General features: G+C 39.3%; 1 protein-coding gene across 1 annotated transcript in view; it reads right to left on the bottom strand.

The window, feature by feature from the left end:
- Positions 1–13,238, bottom strand: part of LOC137292452 (glutathione hydrolase 1 proenzyme-like) — a 30,731-nt gene extending 17,493 nt beyond the window's left edge. The window contains exons 1-6 of the mRNA XM_067823832.1: positions 12,998–13,238; positions 4,901–5,077; positions 4,649–4,771; positions 1,124–1,221; positions 733–925; positions 56–219 (exon numbers count right to left, since the gene is read on the bottom strand). Of these exons, the coding sequence (XP_067679933.1) occupies positions 56–219; positions 733–925; positions 1,124–1,221; positions 4,649–4,771; positions 4,901–5,077; positions 12,998–13,092 (850 nt within the window). The 5' untranslated portion in view covers positions 13,093–13,238. The remainder of the gene's footprint in view (positions 1–55; positions 220–732; positions 926–1,123; positions 1,222–4,648; positions 4,772–4,900; positions 5,078–12,997) is intronic.
- Positions 13,239–21,257: the final 8,019 nt, after the last annotated feature.

The raw sequence follows: 21,257 nt of genomic DNA, 5'->3' as shown, positions 1-21,257 counted from the left end.
CTACATGATCACAGTACACTACACATGGCTAGATGGGTAGAAATATCATCTCTACCTGCCTCCTTGAGATCTGCAATGATGTCGTCTGACAGACTGCCGTTGTAGAAGACTGTGGCACCTTCTGTTGCAATGGTCTGGAACGTCTTTGAAATCTTTGGGTCCTTGAGTATCTCCCCCTCCGTGTATAGCTCCCCTGTCTCTGGGTTGATGTACACACTTCTGCAAAGACACATAATGTACAGGTCATAATCCTCAGTCTAGTGAGTGAGTGAGTTTAGTTTTACGCCACACTCAGCAATATTCCAGCTATATGGCGGCAGTCTGTAAATAATCAAGTCTGGCCCTCACAGTCCAGTGATCAACGTCAGAAGCAGCGATCTGCGCAACTGGGAACTGATGACCGATCCCGTTAGTCGCATCTTATGACAAGCATTTTCGCCTTTAATGGCAAGCATGGGTTGCTGAAGGCCTTTTCTACCCCCGACCTTCACAGGTCTTATCCCAAGTCTAATAAAAGGTGTTTTTAGATAATAAATGTCTCTATGTCTGATACGATATAGCAACACAGCATTGAAATTATACAATCACCCGGCTCTTTAGGAATATGCTTTAGATCTGGTGCAAAAATGAAATTATTGAGAGTGAATATGAGAGTTTTGAAACTTAGGGGAAAGAAATCCACCAATTATGCAAAACACCAGGTCTCCTTAATGAAGCCTGTTAAGCACACACCTGAGATTTTTGTTGCTGAGAATTTCGTCTTTGGAATGTTGCAGGGCGGAGGCCAGAGACTTGGGGACTGGAAACCCATCTGTGGTCATCTTGATGACTGGCTTGAAGAGTGTCTCCCAGGGCAGACTGCCAAACTCTTGGTGGGCCAGCCAGTACCCGGCAATCTCCCCCGGAATTCCCACAGACAGACCACCTGGTGTCAATAGAAAACACCTGTAAACTCTTCCATCTGGCCAGTAACTGGTAATCTGCCCCTAGATCCGGCAGATTACTTGGTGTCAACACACAACATTCATGAAGTCTGTGCAGTCACAGCAGGATGACTATGAGGAAGACAAAGCGCCTTCACCTACCCCTTGTGTGATTTGTTTGTTGTAACTGGTCTACCAACCTTTCTCTGACTGACTGGGATTCTTCTCAAACATGTCCTGAGTAGCTGCTGCAGGTGCAGTCTCCCTGGCGTCGATGATGCTCGACATCTTTGTGGTTCTGGAAAACAGTCATACACGTTACAGCTTACACAACCACATCTGAAGCTGTGGTGGATACCTAATAACCTGTTGCATACAGTCAGAGGAGGTACTTACCTGTTGTGTACTGTCAGACAAGGCAATTACCTGGTGTGTACAGTCAAAGGAGACAATAAATTACCTGTTGCATACAGTCAGAGAAGGTAAGTACCTGGTGTATACAGTCAGGGGAGATAATTACCTGTTGTATACAATCAGGGGAGGCAATTACCCGTGGCATACAGTCATAGAAGGCAATTATCTACTGTTTACCATCAGGGAGGTAATAACATGTATACAGACAGGGGAGGTAATTACCTGTTATATACAGTCTGGGAAGATAATTTTCTGTTGTACACAATCAGAAAATATAGTTACCTGTCACATAGTGAGTGAAGGTATTATCCATTGTATACAGTCAGAGGAGGTAATTACAGTTGAACAAAGTCAAGAAAAATAACTAATCACCTGTTGTAGACGACAGGGGATGTAATTACCTGTTGTGTACAGTCAGGAGAGGAAATTACCTGATGAGTACAGTCAGGGGAGATAACTACTTAACTGTTGTATACAGATAGAGGGGCTAATTACCTGATGAATACAGACAGGGGAGGTAATAACCTACTGTATACAGTAAGGTGAGGAAATTACTTGTGCAGAGTCAGAGGAGGTAATTATCTGTTGTAAACAATCAGGTTAGACAACTAACTACCCGTTGTCAGGGCAGGCAACTAATAGACCGATCCAGTCCAGACCGATAAGCCCACTTCACTTTTGACCTTAGGGAAGACAACCTCTGACTAATAACCATGGCATCACTGCTGGCGAAACGTACATGATTGAGAATGTTATTGATGAATTCTGCTTGTGGTACTTTGGTATCCGTCGTTTGTGAGTGACATTAAAAGAGGAAAGTCATACGTATTTCATTTTGGATATATATTAGTTGACAGATTGTAATTAGCGAGTGAAAATTAGTTACATGCCGATGAAAAATCGTCTTGGCCAGCTGCTGCGTGTAGGAAGCGTGGATCTATTTTCCTTCGAAATAATTAATCTATCTGGCATTTCACATCCGTCTAAGATACTTGCAGGGAATTGTAACTGAACTATGTTGTTTGTTTTTTTCCTCTAAAATTCCCATTGTAATTTTATAGAAAAAATGTGAACACAACCATATGTTCAAAAGCCAGAGTGCTTGGGTATCCACAACTACATTGTTACCACTGCTCAAGGCAGCTTTAGTTCAATCATTTATCCGATGTTCAAAATTAGTTCAATTAATCATGCAAAATCATGATTTTCTACCTTTGATGAACAAAGCAGAAAAATATTTCCCCTCTACTACTTCGTGCACCTTATCTTTCTGTATATGATAAATGTAAACAACACAGTATGACCTACTTGATCTTATTTGGGGAATCTGGAAGAGTTGACTGAGCTTGTAAACAGTGCAGTATGTTTCCATACCAGTATATGTACCCAGAAGCAAATATTCAGCAGCTAATCTTCAGCAAATATCAGTAAAATTTCCCTCTTGAAATCTGTACAACATCGTAAAATGACCCTGAATATATGGAAATATAAAGTGTCATAAAAATATATTTAAGTTGTTTCAAAATGTGGTAAAAGTCCTAACAAAAGTTTAGGAAACATAGATGAAAATGCCCTAAAGCTTTCACATCCTGCAAACCAGTGTGCAATTTAATAACCATCAACAAACCTTTGAACGATTTGTCCAAAATCAACATCTTAATAAACACCACTTGACTCCATCACGCAACATTGGTAACCTCCTAAAAAGCTGATGTTTTCAAGGAAGTATTACATCAAATCTGGGTATGCTTCAATATTCATTCCTCCAGTTACATGAACAGTCATCTGAGATTTTGCAAGTTATTCTGTTCCAAGACTCAATAATGCCTAACCAGGGTGTGGCCAAAACCAATTTGCTGTTATTTTTTTTTTCAAACTCTCTGGATTTGAAATAACTTTAATATGAGCCTGATACGAGTAATCACTTTCAGAATACTCTTATTAGTGAACACATTATTTTTCAAAAAATATCTTAAGCAGGAACCAAGAAACTAAGTGAGTATCAAGTGATTGCTCTCCCATGATGTGTCAGTAGTGTTTGAATGCCTGGTTCTGCTTTCAAACCACATGAATCTAACATGTCTGTCAGTTAGGTATAATTATTCATAATTGATTAGATTATTATTTATTTTATTACCTTTCTATGTTTACTAAAGGATGAACGATTCTTAAAAGTTATCTTGCTATCATTTCCAGTGAAGTAATTATAATGAAAGCTTTAATGACTGCATTATTCCTAAAATGTAGTGTGCCACTCCTGCATGTAAAAAAAAGTATGTTGTAACAAAAATTGAAGACAAATAATGTTTGCTTAGTTAAGAAATACAATTTTATTTTATTCTGTCCAATATCCCACAAAGTCACTATTCTTCTCACGTAGTTTTCGTCTCGATCCACATCTCTTCATAGAAATTCCAAAATATTTAAGGCATGGTTTCATAGACACTGATTTTAAATACATTTCATATTTTGGATATTGTGTAATAGGCGTCTGCGGACACTGTCCCTTTCAATAAAATATTTTGTACTATTAACAGATAGTGTACTGCACAGTAGCCCTTCAGATTTTGCTCTTGAAACCTAACAACTTCCTAAAATGTGTGACAAATTTAAGAATATGTAAGATTGAAGACAACAATATTCACCACATTGTTCTTTAATGTGAGAAGTTTTGCTGTTTTGGTTGTCCCTACCTGAAATCAGATCGCTGTTAGATTTGTTTACTTTGTGTCACCTGTTCTTGCCTGTTCTGTTTCAGCTTTATGGTCGACCAACTCAATGTCCAGTATTGACTAAACATGATAAACAAAAACAGTTTTGTAGTTAGGAATATTGTTCGGGTTTATAACACTTGCGAAGTCTAAAACTGCTAGTTGTTGTCATCTATTTGGCTGTGACTTTACAAGTGTGCGAAAGTGTGGAAATTCATGCAAATTCTCAACTTCGAGCAGACGTAGGTTTCGAGAACAATGGTGCCGACAATTAACTGATCGTGAGGCCGATCGTGTTCCTTGGTCCGCCACAATGTTTGTGTGTGCAACAAAATGGTTTTATTGAAGGTAGTCATGAAATTGGAACAATGTATAATAGATATAGCGAGTGTGAATGGCACAACTCCCAGCACATCACTTCGGAGGCATCATTTGACCCTGGAAATAAGTCTGACAAATACACAATGTGCACCTTGTGTGCTGATTGGCCGAAACTGACGCCAATTTTGATTGACAGAATGGATCGGTCTATTACATGTTGTGTTTAAATGTGTTCAAATAAAAATGTATTGCAAACAATCAGGGTGGGTAACTAATTACCTGTTGTATACAGTCATGAAGAAGCCACCCCCAATGCCCATACTTTGTGGGTCAGCTACAGACATGCACAGCAATGCTGCTATTGCAGCATCTACCGCATTGCCATCATCTTGAAGGATATCTCTAAAACAGAGAATCAGCGGCATGAACCAACACACATCACACAAAATTTACATCACATATTGTATAACATCACAGCCCTGAACTCTCTCGGTTAGTGTGGATATCCATCTTGTTGCCAAGTTAACACACCTGCCTATGTTGGAGCACATTCCCACGTCGGAGGCTACAGCTGCATGGGTGTACTTGCCAAGCTTGGAGTTGCTGTCTGGAGTGTTGTGGGATGGAAGGGTGGTGATGAAGTAAAGGCCAACAATGAGCACAGCGATGATGAAGATGCCAATTACCAGAGCTACACAGAACCTGGCTCTGAAACAGACAGTTGCCATGGTTACCCATTTGAACGTTACAGGTGGCAATTAGAGGTACCATGGTCACTTGCTCATACTTCATCAAACCAACATCAATAACCCCTAATCTGAAATAGTAACGGCTGCATATCAAAATATGATGGTAATGTAGTGCCTGCAATATCATATACTTGAAACATACAAAGGATGCGGAAAAGGGGATGTATCCCAAGAACATAGAAGATGGGACAAGGGACTTACCATAAACACTGAAGATGGGACAAGGGCCTTACCTCAAACACAGAAGATGGGAAGGAGATATGTAGATGGGAGGCAGGAACATACCTCCAAAACAGAGTGGATGGGACACGGAGCATACCTCCAAAACTGAACAGATGGGACTGGGGACATACCATCAAAACACAGTAGATGGACGCGGGGTATGCCTCGAAAGCACAGTAGGTGGGATGGGGGACGTACATCCAAATCATAGTAGATAGGAAGGGGGATGTACCTCCAAAACACAGCAGATGGGACAAGGAACATACCTCAAAAACACAGAAGATGGGACAGGGGACATACTAGTACCTCCAAAACACATAAGATGTGACTGGGGATGTACCCCCAAAACACAGTAGAAAGGAAGGGGGACATACCTCCAAAACATAGTAGATGGACTGGGAGATGTACCTCCAAAACACAGTAGATGGGAGAGAGAAACATGCCCCTAAAACATAGGATACTCTTCAAGAAAATGGGGCATCATTATGAATCCTGATGTTTCTCAGGCTGATCAATAAATCACTGCAGTCCATTTTTTCCGATAATTTTCTTGCATCTGTGCATGGCCAGGGTTTTCAGGGTCAAATCACATACTACTGACTGAAAATTGTAAACCCTAAATTTTCATGTCATACTTCAGTCACCTAACAGTGTGATAACTGAACGAACAGCTTTGCTCTGAATGAAATCCATGTGGTGATGCATTCTCAAAACATCCATTATTATTGTATCAACATTGATTCAATCCCACATATATCCAATTCTGACAATCGTGCATTGAAAGTACAGTTCCCCTACTTTTTGTGAAGGATATGCATGGGGCCAGCAAAACACAGTAGATGGGAACAGGGTACATACCCCCAAAACACAGAAGATTTAAGGGGTACATGCCTCAAAAACACAGTAGATGGGACGATTTACATACCTCCATAACACAGATCATAGGATGGGGGACGTACCACCAAAAGCACAGCAGAATGGATGGGGTACATACCTCCAAAGCACAGAAGATTGGACGGGGGATATTAGAGGATCTGTGGAGTGCAGTCTCTGTGCCCTGTACATGTCGGTTCCTTCTGACCGCTGCTGGACTGTCCTGTGTGTGTGTCCGTCTCTAACAACACAGTGGTTCTGTTTGTATCTGGGACTGCACTGATCAGCACATGAACTCACTGATGGATTGTTGCAGACGTTTAACAAAGTCAGTTGTTACATCTACAGAAGAACTGAATCGCTTCCCTGATCTCTCGTGTGTCAGATTATGACAAGTTAACGTCTGATCCCACAATAACATGCCACACAGCTCACTGGGCCTGCCCACCTGTGTCACTGATTACATTCCAGCAGCTGACCAGTAGAGACACACAGAACAGCAAGAGCTCAGCAGGCGTGATACAGCCTAACTGCTGTGTGTCAAATGCACTGTGTGTGGTCAATGGCTGTGTGTATAGAATGTACATGAAAGAGACATGTGAGCTATTCAAGACAGGGCTGTTGAGTGACACAGGTGAGACAGAAGTGATATTCAAGATAGAGCTGTTGTGTGAGACAGATGAGACAGGTGAGCTATTCAAGACAGGTGTGTTGTGTAAGACAGGTGAGATTGAGAGATATTCATGACAGGGGTGCTGTCTGAGACATGTGCGATGTTCAAGACAGGTGTGTTGTGTGAGACAGCTATGACAGGTGAGAAATTCAAGGCAGGTGTGTTGTGTGAGACTGATATCACAGGTGAGCTGTTCAAGACAGGTGTGTTGTGTGAGACTGATATCACAGGTGAGATGTTCAAGACAGGTGTGTTGTGTGAGACAGCTATGACAGGTGAGAAATTCAAGGCAGGTGTGTTGTGTGAGACTGATATCACAGGTGAGCTGTTCAAGACAGGTGTGTTGTGTGAGGCTGGTGAGATTTACAAGACAGGTATGTCGTGTGAGACAGGTGAGCTGTTCAAGACAGGTGTGTTGTGTGAGACAGGTGAGATGTTCAAGACAGGCATGTTATATTCATGACAGGTGGGCTGTCTGATGCAGGGGAAATATTCAAGCCGTTACATGAGGCAGGTGTGATGCGCAGGACAGATGATTTATTCAAGACAGATGGGTTGTGCGAGAGAGATGAGCTGTTTGAGTCAGGCATAAACTGTGAGACAGATCAGATATTGTCAGCCAGTCTTTGAGAAAGGCATCAGCCTTTCCAGCTGACAGCAGGTTGACATAATTATCTGAGGATCTGTGACCTCGAAACATCTGGTGCCACATACACAGACATCAATACTGATGCTAATGTAATATAATACCCCCATTCACAGAAGGGGCAAGCATGACAAGATATGATGAATGTTTACTGTTTAATACCACAACACATTTATATCAGCCAAAACATCAATTTTAGTGACAGCTACCATTTTTTCTCAACTGTATGTTGCCATGGATACATTTTTTTTTCCTTTTATGATGAACATTACTTTTCAGCTTTTTTGTGATAAAACTGACATGCTGCAATCTTTTCTGTGCAGTTTAAGAAATGACTTTCACAAATTTTGTGGATAACCAAACTGTCAGCTGTTGGGAAAGGACATGTTTGACATTGGCATTTGTTGGAGCTTATTGATATCATGCTTACTGTATATTTGAGACTGCTATTAACACAGGGAAATCTGTATATGTTGGTTGTCTTGTTTATGAATTATTTAGTCCTATCTGATTTTGAGTCTGATGAATTGAGTTAAGATATTATAGTTCCCATATAAAATAATCATTTTAGCCACAGGAATTAAGCTTCAACCATAAATAATATTTAAAATGTAAGTGGTTTCACAAACAATGCTAGCAATAAATTGCATACTAAGCTTTTCACTCATGCTCAGATATATGTCAACTTCATAGAATATGATTGTCCTGTTGATTGAATGTCTTTAATAATTTACTTTGAAATCTCCATTGTGTGTAATATGATGTCCCTTGAATCAAGGAAATAATTAAAAAACAACTTTAGATTACTCTTGCAAGATTTTTGGTAAACAGGCTGGGAATATCAAAGAGCGACTTGCTAAAAACCTGTGTCACTCCACAATGTGTATTGTCTGACAGATGAATAAATCATTGTTATTTAAAAATAGTCAGAATTTCTATGATTACATTACAATTATATGCCCTCATATTAGTACTTTAAAAACCACCAGTCCTGTACAAAAATACTGAATTCAAAGTTCAGTTGTCCCAACTTTACGATCACATACTTCACAGATTTTCATGTGGTTAGGACACATTTCACTTTTGTCAAGAGAGGTTGAAATAATAGCTCGTTAGATTATGTTTATGAAAATATATCCATAACTTGTCAAAATTTTTCAGGTGACACTTAATATGACAACACATAAAACATTCTTGCCATAGGGTATGCTGGTTTTCATAAGATATGGCGCTTGTGTGATGGGAGGATTAAAGAAATTTTTAATAAAAATATGTAAATATTGAGATGATCCCCTGACTTGAAACGCTTCAGCAGAACAGTATATCTAGACAAGGCTGGATACTGATTTGCCAATCGCTATGCTACCATCGCATGCAATTGATCTAGACTTCATCTAAACATAATCATGGGTGACAGGCCTGTAGATTAACTCATGACGCCTACCAGTTTTTTATTGTTTTTTCTACAAGTCGATTGAAAGCTGATTTTGCAGGCCCCCCTAAGTAATTGAAGGAATTACAGCAAATTTGAAGGAATTGCATCTCAAATGTAAACAAACGCAGCCCACTCGCGAAACAATTGCAGCGATATCGGTAGTTTAGCGGTAATAACAGAAACACATCGGCCCTATCGGAAGCAATGTCGGTAATACTGGAAACACGATCGGCCATCTTCGGAGATTTTTCGGTCGCGAGCGGAAACTCACGCAGCAAAACATGGCGTCGTTGGAAGAAGCACCCGTCTCGGTGAAATTTGTTTTTAGTTCCTACTATTACATTTTCATACTTATCCATCTTTGACCACCCGCGTTGAATGCGTTTAGGTATGAGGTGTTGTCGGGGCAATAGCTTATGTTTTTAGGAAAAGATTGTCACTGCAGAAGAGTGTCACAAGTCATGCCCCTGGAGATTGTTTACATCTGAACATCGAAGTCGTGCCGATGATTACGAACATCACGAACGTGCGCCATGAAGAAGTTTATGAGCCATAATTTTTCTTGCTACGAAGTGCAATTGACAAATTTAAACACATTTTACAAAAAAATGATGTTATATCTGGCGCACGTTCGTAATCATCGGCACGACTTCGATGTTCAGATGTAAACAAACTACAGGGGCATGACTTGTGACACTCTCCTAGAGTGACTATCTTTTCCTAAAAACATAAGCTTTTGCCCCGACAACACCTCATACCTAAACGCATTCAACACGGGTGGTCAAAGATGGATAAGTATGAAAATGTAATTGTAGAAACTAAAACCAAATCTCACCGAGACGGGCGCTTCTTCCAACGACGCCATGTTTTGCTGCGTGAGTTTCCGCTCGCTACTGAAAAATCTCCGAAGATGGCCGATCGTGTTTCCAGTATTACCGATATTGCTTCCGATAGGGCCGATGTATTTCTGTTATTACCGCTAAATTACCGATATCGCTGCATTTGTTTCGCGAGTGGGCTGCGTTTGTTTACATTTGAGATGCAATTCCTTCAAATTTGCTGTAATTCCTTCAATTACTTAGGGGGGCCTGTTTTGGCCCTCAACTAAACGATCTTGACACAAATCGTGGATGATAACAAGGAAGTATTGAGGCTGCTTAAAAGTGGGTGTGGTCAAAGCAAGCCCTCTCATTGGTCGACGCTTGCTATCGTCCGCCATATGAAGTTACTAAGTACAAGATGAACTGGGTACACTCTTGTGTTTTATGTTGTTAGAAACACCCCACATGGTCACATTCATTATACCCTTTTTAACACATCTGAATTTTGAAATTTTGCATTTAGCTGAGAATGGGTGAGTCAGCAATGTAAATGAAACAAAACTCTCAGCATGGCATGATTTACACAATGACACTGCAGGAAAAGATAATAGATCACTGACTGGAGCTTATCATGTTTATACACACTCCATTACCTTTACAGCTGAAGATATGTCATGAAAACCTGTGAAAAAGTATTGTTGTAGAGCGTGTTTTGCAATCAAATTTCACAAAACACATCAAAGTGTATTGGGAGGTATATGTTTGAGGTGTTGAATTTATAAAGTATTATTAAGTCATCTTCTACAGCGCAGTCTCCAAACAGGTGATTGCTTGTGGTGCTTAAAGGGGCACTGATGCGGAGCAATTTCCGTGGACTGGTGTAAACTTTTGTTATTGTTTTTCTCCCGTGAGTACCCGGATGATATCCCAGAATTTGTGACTGGTTCGTGACCTCTGCTGCGCAGTCCGTAAGAGCAATTGATCGTTTAATTATAGACAGATCAACTTAGGTGAAGTCATTTTTACTTCATTACAAATGTATTATGAAAACAAATGAAACACTTCGAAGGTTAATCATCTGCCTGTGGTAGAAATGGTAAAAAACTATTAGGACGGAAAAATAACAAAGCCAATGTACGTCTCTATATTTTGTCTCATAACCCTAATTAGTTTATTGTCATATTTGTATGATTCTGAAAATTAATAAAAGAACACACGATCTGCTTATACTCATAGTAAATTTCTAACATAACAGCAACATTTATACATTGTATAGATTGCCAGTGTGGATCCTATTTCACACACGTACGCGATCTAGTGTGTGTTTTCTGTCATACAGATTCTGCTGAATGCTACAACAAATAACTCAAAACAAAATGCAAATAATGAATGTAAAACAGACTAATTTTATAGCAACAATGTCAGGCTACTACCTTGTTCAGGAATGTATCCGTCAATATCCACGTAAAAGAAATCGTATTCCATTCATCTGCAGCTGGTAAATAATCCTGCTCTGTGTCGCGTGTCTTACAACTGTCTCATTTGCGAAAAAGTAACACATCGTTTCACGTCTTTCACACTGGTGAAAACCAGATAAACCTCTCATTGGTCTCCCAAGATAGCACACCTGGCAACTAATTGTATGATGTCCACTATTCTAAGTAATTTAGTTAACCAATAATGAGCAATCAATCTATCAACGCAAGGGTGGTTAATTCCTTGAAGGGAGGATGTTGTTTTTGCTCTCACACTTTACGACAGGGTGTAGTCATCTACACACACTGCCTTTTGACAAATCTGCTTGAAGATAAAAGTAAGTAATCAATGAGTGTGTTATCGGTTAATCCTTTGATCGATGTTTGTTTTTGTAACTCAGCTGATAAACCCTCTTGCATAACTTATATGCACATAATACATAACATACAATACATTTGCCATTACAGACCTTAATTTATAATGTTGAGTATTTACTCCAGACAGGAGAAATGCCAAATGGGAACCTTTGTTGAGTATCCGAAGTGGTGTTACTACTAATTATACCTGTTATAAATTCATTAATTGACCATCCAGAGAATGATGACAAATAACACGTGTAGCTTTACACCATAAAACGCGAGTTACAGCAAGGAAGATGGAATCTCTGTGTCGCATGCAGCCTGAAAACACTTATGGGCCGAAACTGTTTTGAGGATACCAACGGAATTTCGTTACATAAGGAATACACACAGGCATTTGCTGTGTACTTGGGTAAATAGATGAAATAAGGGGTTTTTTACGCAAGAAAAGTTTCAGATTTCTCTACCAAAGGCAGTCATCGTTTTTTGTTTACGAATTCAAATAAATCAACTGTGTGTTATTATTATCATAAATAATAAACCATTGTAGCTACCATAGCTACCAAAATTTACGTATGATATTTGCTATCACAGCTGAACCAACAATCAACACTACCTAAATATAAAGCTTTGCAATCTTCCGTACTGAAACAAATGGCTTGCTACGTGCCTGTAGACATCATATTTTCATGTAACATGATTAAATATCGAGGTTAAAAACACAGAAATAGGATCAAATTGGATCAGTAACTATACCATCCAAGCATCCGAAAAGAACTACACTGCTGTGATATTTGGTTACGATCAGACAAGGAATACCATGGATATTTTTAAATAATGGCATATGATGGGCATCCGGCCTCCTGACTGTTTAAGTGAAGAAATTCTGCTAATATGGACAGGAGCCCAGTTCCTTTGTCCGTCACGGTCGAAGGAGCCGGCGCTGACCAATTTGTGATTTGGTTTCTTAATTAGACTGTTGGCGAGAAACATTATTCGCTCCGCATCTGTGCCCCTTTAATCAGAAACTGATTCTTATTACCTGGATATTCCAACCTGCCTGTTCGGCGCTAGAAAGTTATAGTTAATCAGGTACAATTTTTCTGCTGGGTGAACAGGGGCAATTTTGAACAAACTAAGGTGAGATCACAAGCATCACATGGTGACACATGTGCTTCGTTGTGGTCAAGACTTCACGTCCTAGAAACTCAAGAGTCATTCTAAAGGTATGCTGAGTTTTTCTCAAATAACCCCGTCAGTCTGAAATAGAAACTAAAAGAAAGATAAAATTAGTGTACCAAAATGGTTTCGTCAGACCCCGACAAGGCAACACAATGGGGTCACCTGCCTTCACACAGTGAGGGTCCGACTCACCTGAGTTTCCGTTTTTGACGTTCTCGATCCCAAGAAGTCAGAGCGAACTCATCGTCAATAAGTGGTTCATGTTCGGGTGTTCTACCGAGCGACATGATGTATGTCAAATATACCGGGCTGACCAATTATCTCTGTTCACTGTAGTCGAACATTATACAAAAGTGAAAAGTGATTTGTCACTGTTTTGTCGAAGATTGTTGTCATATGATCGCTGTCGTCGAGAGTTACTTCCCTTTATGAACGAGCCGTTCTTTCTCACACATACACCTAACAACATATTTCATTAGCTCAAAGCCGTGAAATGAGAAATAACGAACATAAAGAGCGATGGCAGATTGTTATTCCATGATGAACAGATGTGTAAATATAGAATTATATATTCATTATTTCAAACTACAACATCACGAGGTCGTGTTTATCTTTGAAGCAGATGTGGCTGTAAATGGTACAAGCAAGGCATGACTTAAAGATGAAGCATACAACTTCATGAATGACAGCAATTGTTTATTGTGTAGAGCGCCGTTTTGATGTAGGTTCTTACACCGCTGTCTAGGTAAAAGACAACGTCGACTCACCGTTCTATGCAAGACACAAGCTGTCCATGAAGTCGTATACATAGAGACTCTCACCCAAGTGTCTACAGATATCAAATATACCAACACGAGTTGTTACATTAAAAATATCCGAGGTTTGTCGAGGATATTGTCACCTTTATCAACGAGTGTTGATATACTTGATATCAGTAGACACGAGGGGGTGGGGGTGGGGGGATTTAATTTATTATCCAGTGCAACGATGTCATAGCATTGTGACGTCATCAAGTTCAGGACGCCATAGCATTGTCAGGGCATTGTGCAAAATCTACTGTCAAAGCGATATCTCCTAGGAGATATTGTCTGATCTCACACAAGCGATATTTACTGTGGAACACATTTGGATGATAAATTATTTTTGACACACCATGCAACTTCTTGAATGCCGATCAAACGCATCATCTAGTATCGCCAGACACCACACAACAGTCTCTGGTACCATACACTCTGCTGTTACTGTCGTGTCACGGCCAACACACAACGTTTAACCGAATTCGGTCGAAAGGCCGGTAAAGTATTAATTTGTCGCTATATAACTTAAATGGAATCTAATCCTGCAGGCAAGTCTGTAACGGTAAATACTAATAGAGGACCAATCTTATGGATAGCACCTTCTTAATTTGTTTACCGCGACGTTTCTCGGTTATTAATTGAGAAAGAAACGTGATAGACAAATAAAGAAGTATTGTACTTAAACTTATTACAACACCAACTTCTAAATGTCTTTGACGAATTTGAATAAATAGTAAGAACGAATTCCTCTCTATTTGACTTTTTACTGGATCCATGTCCCTTCTCAAACACAAGTGCTAACATAGGCTAACTGTACCTTTTTACGCCTGTGGCGGCAGACTTTCAACCCACCTCGACGTACAGATTAATGGCTGACATCATAACATACTAGTGGTTGACATCATGACAGATTAGTGGTTGAGACCATAACATACTAGTGGTTGAGATCATGACATACTAGTGGTTGAGATCATGACATACTAGTGGTTGAGATCATGACATATTAGTAGTTAAGATCATGCGCTATGATCAATGTCTTCGGGGACAACAGCAGATGCAATGCCACCGAGACAGAGAGAGTTCGCGCATAAGGGCTGGCAGACCACGACAATAACAGACAATACCACGATATACCGGCAGACAGATCACCACATACCAGTTGACAGACCACAAAATATTAAGGGACAGCCCAGGTGTGTATTGAGGGGGGACGCCCTTTAATCGTAATCAGTGGATTACACCTGAAAGAACTGGTCTTACTCAGTGGATTATAACCTAAAGTTACTAAATGAAAATTTAGTATGCGGGGAACTCTGTGAATCTCTTTGTAAACCGAAATAGTAATCCAGGTAATAAAAATGGGGATCTAACTGTAGCAGTCGTCGAGTCATCCCACAGATGACATCCTTACCTTGGCAGCTTGCTGACGGTGTTAACTTCTTTGGTCGTATGGACAAGGCGTCCGACTTCGTAACTTAAGGTGTGCTCAGTCAAGGTTACAAACTATGCAGTAGCTGAAAAGCCGTACGTTTGTTAAAGGTGAAGGAACAAATTTTATGGATGGTTAACTTCTTTATTTTCACAATGGTGACGTTTCGGTATGGATTCTTATACCGTTTTCAAGCATGAAAGCTCAGCAACTTCTAAAATACCCCTAAAACAGTTCGTTCGTTTGTTGTTGTATGAAGCGGTAATAGCGAATTAAGAATGAACTGGTGATGTTCCTACATGTTACATGAAAATGTTTCTGTAATCTCCAAAGGTTATTGTTCATCAGATAGAAGTGAACACCAAGCCACCGTTTCAGAAGACTGCTTTCGTGTGCTATCAGGAGGGAGGTAGGTTCAGGGTTCGATGATAGATTTTCCGGCCGAGTCACACATGTTAAAGGGAACCGCCACTCCATCTTTGAAGGTAATATTAAAATATGGATCGGCTTTTTCTTCGCAGAATCCAAATTGAATTAATAAGGCCTATAATGTCGACTGGTGTTGAGCACAGTGGTGTAGTGGTTAGCATGCTGGTCTCTCGCGCCAAAGGCCCGGGTTCGAATCCCAGTGGAGACACCAAAAATGTGAGACCTGGGTATATAACTTGTATAGACCTGTACGGTCGCGCTTAGCGCATAGTAGCAGTTATGAAAAATAGCAGCATCGCTTTGGATTCCAGGCGCAAAAATTAACATGATTATTGCTATTATTAACGCGGAATGAGAAACAAGTTCTCGTAATAAAAGCTCTGCAATGACAGCTGCTATCAAAGTGACATGTGTATTAATAGCTGCTTGTTGTTTTAATGACGCTCGAGGTAAACATTATATTCTGCACGGGAACATAACACTACATCGTACTCTTCCGTGGTGTTCAGATAAAGGAAATTGTAATTACAGGCCTCAGTAAGACGTGAAATCATCGTCACTAAACATGATGAGTAATCATTCAAATTGCATTTCCAGTTTTGTGAGCAGAATATATTAGTATGTATTAAAATAAAGAAGCTGACATCCGTAAAATTCTTGTCTTCATGGATATAAACGTCGTGACGAGATTTCATGCTGCTGTTAAACAGGTAGAAACAAAGACGATGAAATGTGGATTGCAGCATATCATTGTATCGTGAAAGAAAGCACATAACATTGTAGGACCCCCACGTGTGCAGCACACTGACAAAACTGTTGGAACAGAAGGCGTAAATAACCAGTGCCATCTCCTACGGTGGCCTTAACGGCAACACAGCGTCTCCTCGTGGGCAGGAGAACGTGTCGGATCACTCAGTTTCCTGTTAATTCTTAAACTGAAACTATAATTAACGGGACACCAGCGACTGAACGAATCCGATGTCACACCAACAAACAAGAGATTATTTATAATTTACACTTGTGTTACAGTGCATATATTTCCTCATATATTTTTATATTTTTCAAAAATAATTCTTAACTAAGGAAATATGCACTGTAACACTTGCATTAAAGATAAGCTACTCTTTTAAATCACTGCAGAGTGATAACAATGGATGTACAAAATTCAAACATAGTGTAAAGCTGTGCTTATAGCAATACTGACAAATACATACTAAGAAAGAAGATTTTTATGGATATCAACTTCTTTATATGAGAACACAACGTTTCGGAGTTAATGCTTACTCTTTCATCAGGTGATTGAGAATGGGGTACAGAGCTACATTTATATGTGCAGATAAAACAGTAACAAAGTAACAAGTGGAATGAATTAACGAAAGCTGGAAGCCAGTATAAACAAGCACTGATAGGAAGCCGACAGTTATGATAACAATGATGGAAGCCAATGGTAATACATTACAGATGATGGGATATCCTATCCTGATAGGTTATCACCTGATGAAGGAGTAAGCATTAACTCCGAAACGTTGTGTTCTCATATAAAGAAGTTGATATCCATAAAAATCTTCATTCTTATGTATTTCACTTCTAAATGCCCTTCAAAGACTAAATACACACTAATTTAGTGCATTTTCAGTACAAAACTTTTAAACAACTCAGCACGGAGCCATGCATTACTAATGGGTTTTATTAGTAAGTGAAAACCACCAAATGAAAATTCTGACTAAAACGTGAAATACTGTGAACGGCTGAGAACGTGTACAACACAATATATAGTTATGGTACAATATGATGTTTTGCTGATAATATAATATCAAAAAAAAAAAGAAAGAAAAAGAAACGCATAGGCGATTTGTATTTTTAAAAAATCTATTACAATTACCTATTGTGTTCAAACAGTCGTCAAAATATGTAACAAAAGTGTTGATAACATGGTTTTACACTACTGCTCCAGCAAATAGTCGATTTTATCTGAAAATGTTGATTTCGATGAGATATCTTACTAGGAGAAGAATATGGCATCCCCATTCCGGTTGAAACTGTGCAGCAAAGAGCATTCACTGTCTGGCAATAAAATTCCAGATTACTTTTAAAAAAATGCAGTCTACATTTAGCCTTTATACATGTGTTAGAAAACCACACGTAAACATTACTTCAAGATGTGCTTTAGTTCCAGTGGTGTACAATATTCAGTACGCTGGGACTACTATTGTACTTTCATATAAATAGGTTAATAAACGGCGATTTAATTCAACCTTATAAGTAAAACTTATAATATCAATGAAAATGATTGACACTTTTTATGAAGTGCACACACATTTGAGGGAATATTAATTTTGAATTGTTTAAATAACGGGTACAAATCTTTTTGTAACCACTGCTAGAGTTTGCTTACAAGAAAAACAGAGTTCTCCCTTCCCTGGATTTGCATTCGCAAAACATCTATCTATCTATCTCTCTGTCTGTCTGTCTGTCTGTCTGTCTGTCTGTCTGTCTGTCTGTCGTTCGTTCGTTCGTTGTGGCGTGTGGTCCTGTGCGTAGTGCGTAGGTCACAAATCAGCTTAAGTTCGTTCTAGCTGGGGCAGTCCTTGGATGGGGGGCCGTGTTTGGCAGTTTGACTGCCGAGTTTCTAGGACGTCGGTCCTGCCCCACAACGAAGCACATGTGAAACGTGGTCTCACCATACTCAAGTGAGAATTGCCTCTGTTCACCCAGCAGAAAATGGGTACCTGGTGAGATGGAGTCATGTCACTATAACCTGATCAGTGTGTTAGCGCTTTGAGCATGCTTGCATGGAGATTAGAACATTTTCCTCGTGACGTCGACATCTCATTTCTGTTCAAGGGTAAAGAAATGTTCATTTTTTACTATCATTTCCATCACGCTTGCTCAGTCACCATGTAATTAAAATGAATATTCTCACTAATTACAAATATTCTGATGATACTGCCACAGCTGTTTTGCATTTCCATATTGATTCATCGTTATGTCTGTAGCTATTGTCAACAGTACAATTTGTTATTCTACAATTATTTAGGGTTTTGTTTTCTTCTGTGACAGTCCAGTCTATGCAGAAAATGAGTCATACTCGTACATTTTGGCTCTTCACACTTCCTACCAACAACAAGTTTAAACTGTAAACAACCCTGGATTATATTGGGTAACATCCCGTGCGCACATGCGTAGAATAGTGTGAACAGTGAAAATAGTGTACTAATGTAAAAGAAAAACAAAAACAAAATTGCACTTATGTTTTGGAACAACCCTGGAAAAGTGTTCAAACCCTCTATGGGTTGACGGCTAAACGACGTATTTTCAAGATCATCTTGTTTATGATACGTATGATCATATATAATGTATCTTTAATGAAATTATTTCAAGTGTACATGGTGGAGAGAGTCTTCCAAACACCCGGTGGAGCAAGACATGTACAGCAAGCAAACCCATGAAGTTTCACAAGTGCAATTTGTACACGTGCTACCTGTTGGTATTTACTCAATTCGAAGAAGATAGCCATAGATGGCAAAATATTGGTATAACTCGGGTGTGTCCTTTGAAGCAGCTGATCCGGAAATTAATGTTCTCTGTGTGAGTGAGTTTAGTTTTACGCCGCATTTAGCAATATTCCAGCTGTATGACGGCGGTCTGTAAACAATCGAATCTGTACCAGACAATCTAGTGATCAACAGCATGAGCGTCGATCTGCGCAAAAGGAAACCTATGACAAGTGTCAACCAAGTCAACGAGCCTGACAACCTGATCCCGTTAGTCGCCTCTTACGACGAGCATGTGAAGCATGGGTTGCTGAAGGCCTATTCAACCGGATCAGGGAAACCAGTGAGGTGAAGGACGACGCGGGGTGACGTCAGATCTTGAAGACAGGGCACTGTTGAGGTAAACACGCCCACAACCATTAGCAAAGAGCCATGTTTTGAAACACCATAGGTTACCAATTCCTTCTTCCTGTAACCGATGAACGCTAGAGAGTTTGAAACACTGTACGAAATAGCTTCCAAATTTTACTAGCCACTCGGGCTAGCTATGTCTGAAAGTTACCAGCCTACAAAATTATTCACTAGCCCGAAATTGGAATGGAGAAAATAAGCAAAAGATTACAGACAAGAATAAATATTGTCGGCATGATACAGGGTTCATCATTGGACTGCTAAACTTACGAACATGTTTATCAGGTCATAATCTTGTATGAGTTACAAGTCCATATAACTTAAGAAATCGGAGAGAGTGGTATACATGTATTTACAAAGTGGTCATATGAAAAATCACTAGCCAGGTACTGTGCAAGTTTATTGGCACTCGAGTTTTACTATAAACGGGCTCGCGGGCCAATGGCTATCTTACTATCTTACACACTGCATGGTTTGCAAGCAACGGAATACAACATATGCAGCCAAAAAACATCCAATTAACTGCCTTTGGTGGGGGTACCGTCGCCATGGTTCGTTTTGATGCATATCCATTACGTGATGGATCCAGTTGTTGTCCCTTTTTCTTATACTCATCCTCTCGCTACAAGATGTGTATTTATGTATGTCAACGTCAGGCCACGCCCTTCTCATCCAGGGACAGCTTTCATGCAGAATAGTGCAGTGACCCACATTCCGTGGCTTATCATGACCCCCCTGTGGAACATGTGGGATTTTATCTCGCGACACAGCAAGTGTACAACCTTGTTTTCATGTATAGTTATCATATAGTTTATGATTTGCTTAATTAACAAAAATAACAACTGTAATTTGCGCACGTTAATTCGTTGCTAATCTACACAAGTTCATTCGATATTAATGTATGCAAGTTCACTTGTACATAATTTACACAAGTAAGTTCATTCGATCATAATTTATGCTAGTTCATTTGTTCATGATTTTGTGATTTACACACCGTGCAAACGTTCATAATTCACACAAGTTCATTAAAAATACTTGGGGCATATCATTTTTGAACAAATTGTCAAAAATGCAGTTCATAATTCTTCATCTATAACAACAGGTCTTGTGATGCAGTCTTGTTCACCTATAACAACAGGGTTGATTGATCTACTTAAGAATCAATTCGATTCGTTAACATCTCCAAATAACAATTACGGAATTAGGAATTTAATTACTTCTAAATAGGAATCAATAGGACACATACTTCTCACCTGAGCTCTTACCTGGACTGAAACAAGTTTACCTGTTTCTGCTATGGGCCTGTGGCTATATTTTCATTACATTTGGATTAAAAACTTTCACCAGCAACAAAAAGCAAACATCCCATGTTTTAATTATGTTTGGAATAAAAACTTGCATCAACAACAAAACATGCCATATTTTAATTACCTTTCGACTAAAAACTTGCATCAACAACAAAAACAAACATCCCATGTTTTAATTTCATTTGGATTAAAAAATTACAACAAAAACAAACGTTCCATACGAAAAAACCATGACATTGAATGAAGGAGCCATGTTCAAATTCCAATTAAAATGCCAACATTAAACCAAACACTATTTTACTATGTAATTTATTTAATAGTAAATAAATTTTAACCCGCCTTTTAGACGGGGTTTTCATTTCGACCCATTTTATTGTTAGTCCCGGTCCTTTTGACTCTTTTTCCGACCCTTTTTATCCCTTTTAACGATAACTTCTTTCCTTCTGTATATTATCACTCAGATATCCTGCATAGTAAAGGAAACATTATTATGAGTAGAAACACTCTCTTTGAAAGTAGGGTAATGTTGATGTGAAAAAAGGGATTCGTGTCACTTGTTATATTGCTTTTATTATCATTATCTAC

The sequence above is a fragment of the Haliotis asinina genome, chromosome 1 (assembly GCF_037392515.1).
Source record: "Haliotis asinina isolate JCU_RB_2024 chromosome 1, JCU_Hal_asi_v2, whole genome shotgun sequence".
In the NCBI taxonomy this organism is placed as follows: Eukaryota; Metazoa; Mollusca; class Gastropoda; order Lepetellida; family Haliotidae; genus Haliotis; species Haliotis asinina.
This window is presented reverse-complemented; position numbering and strand designations above follow the sequence as displayed.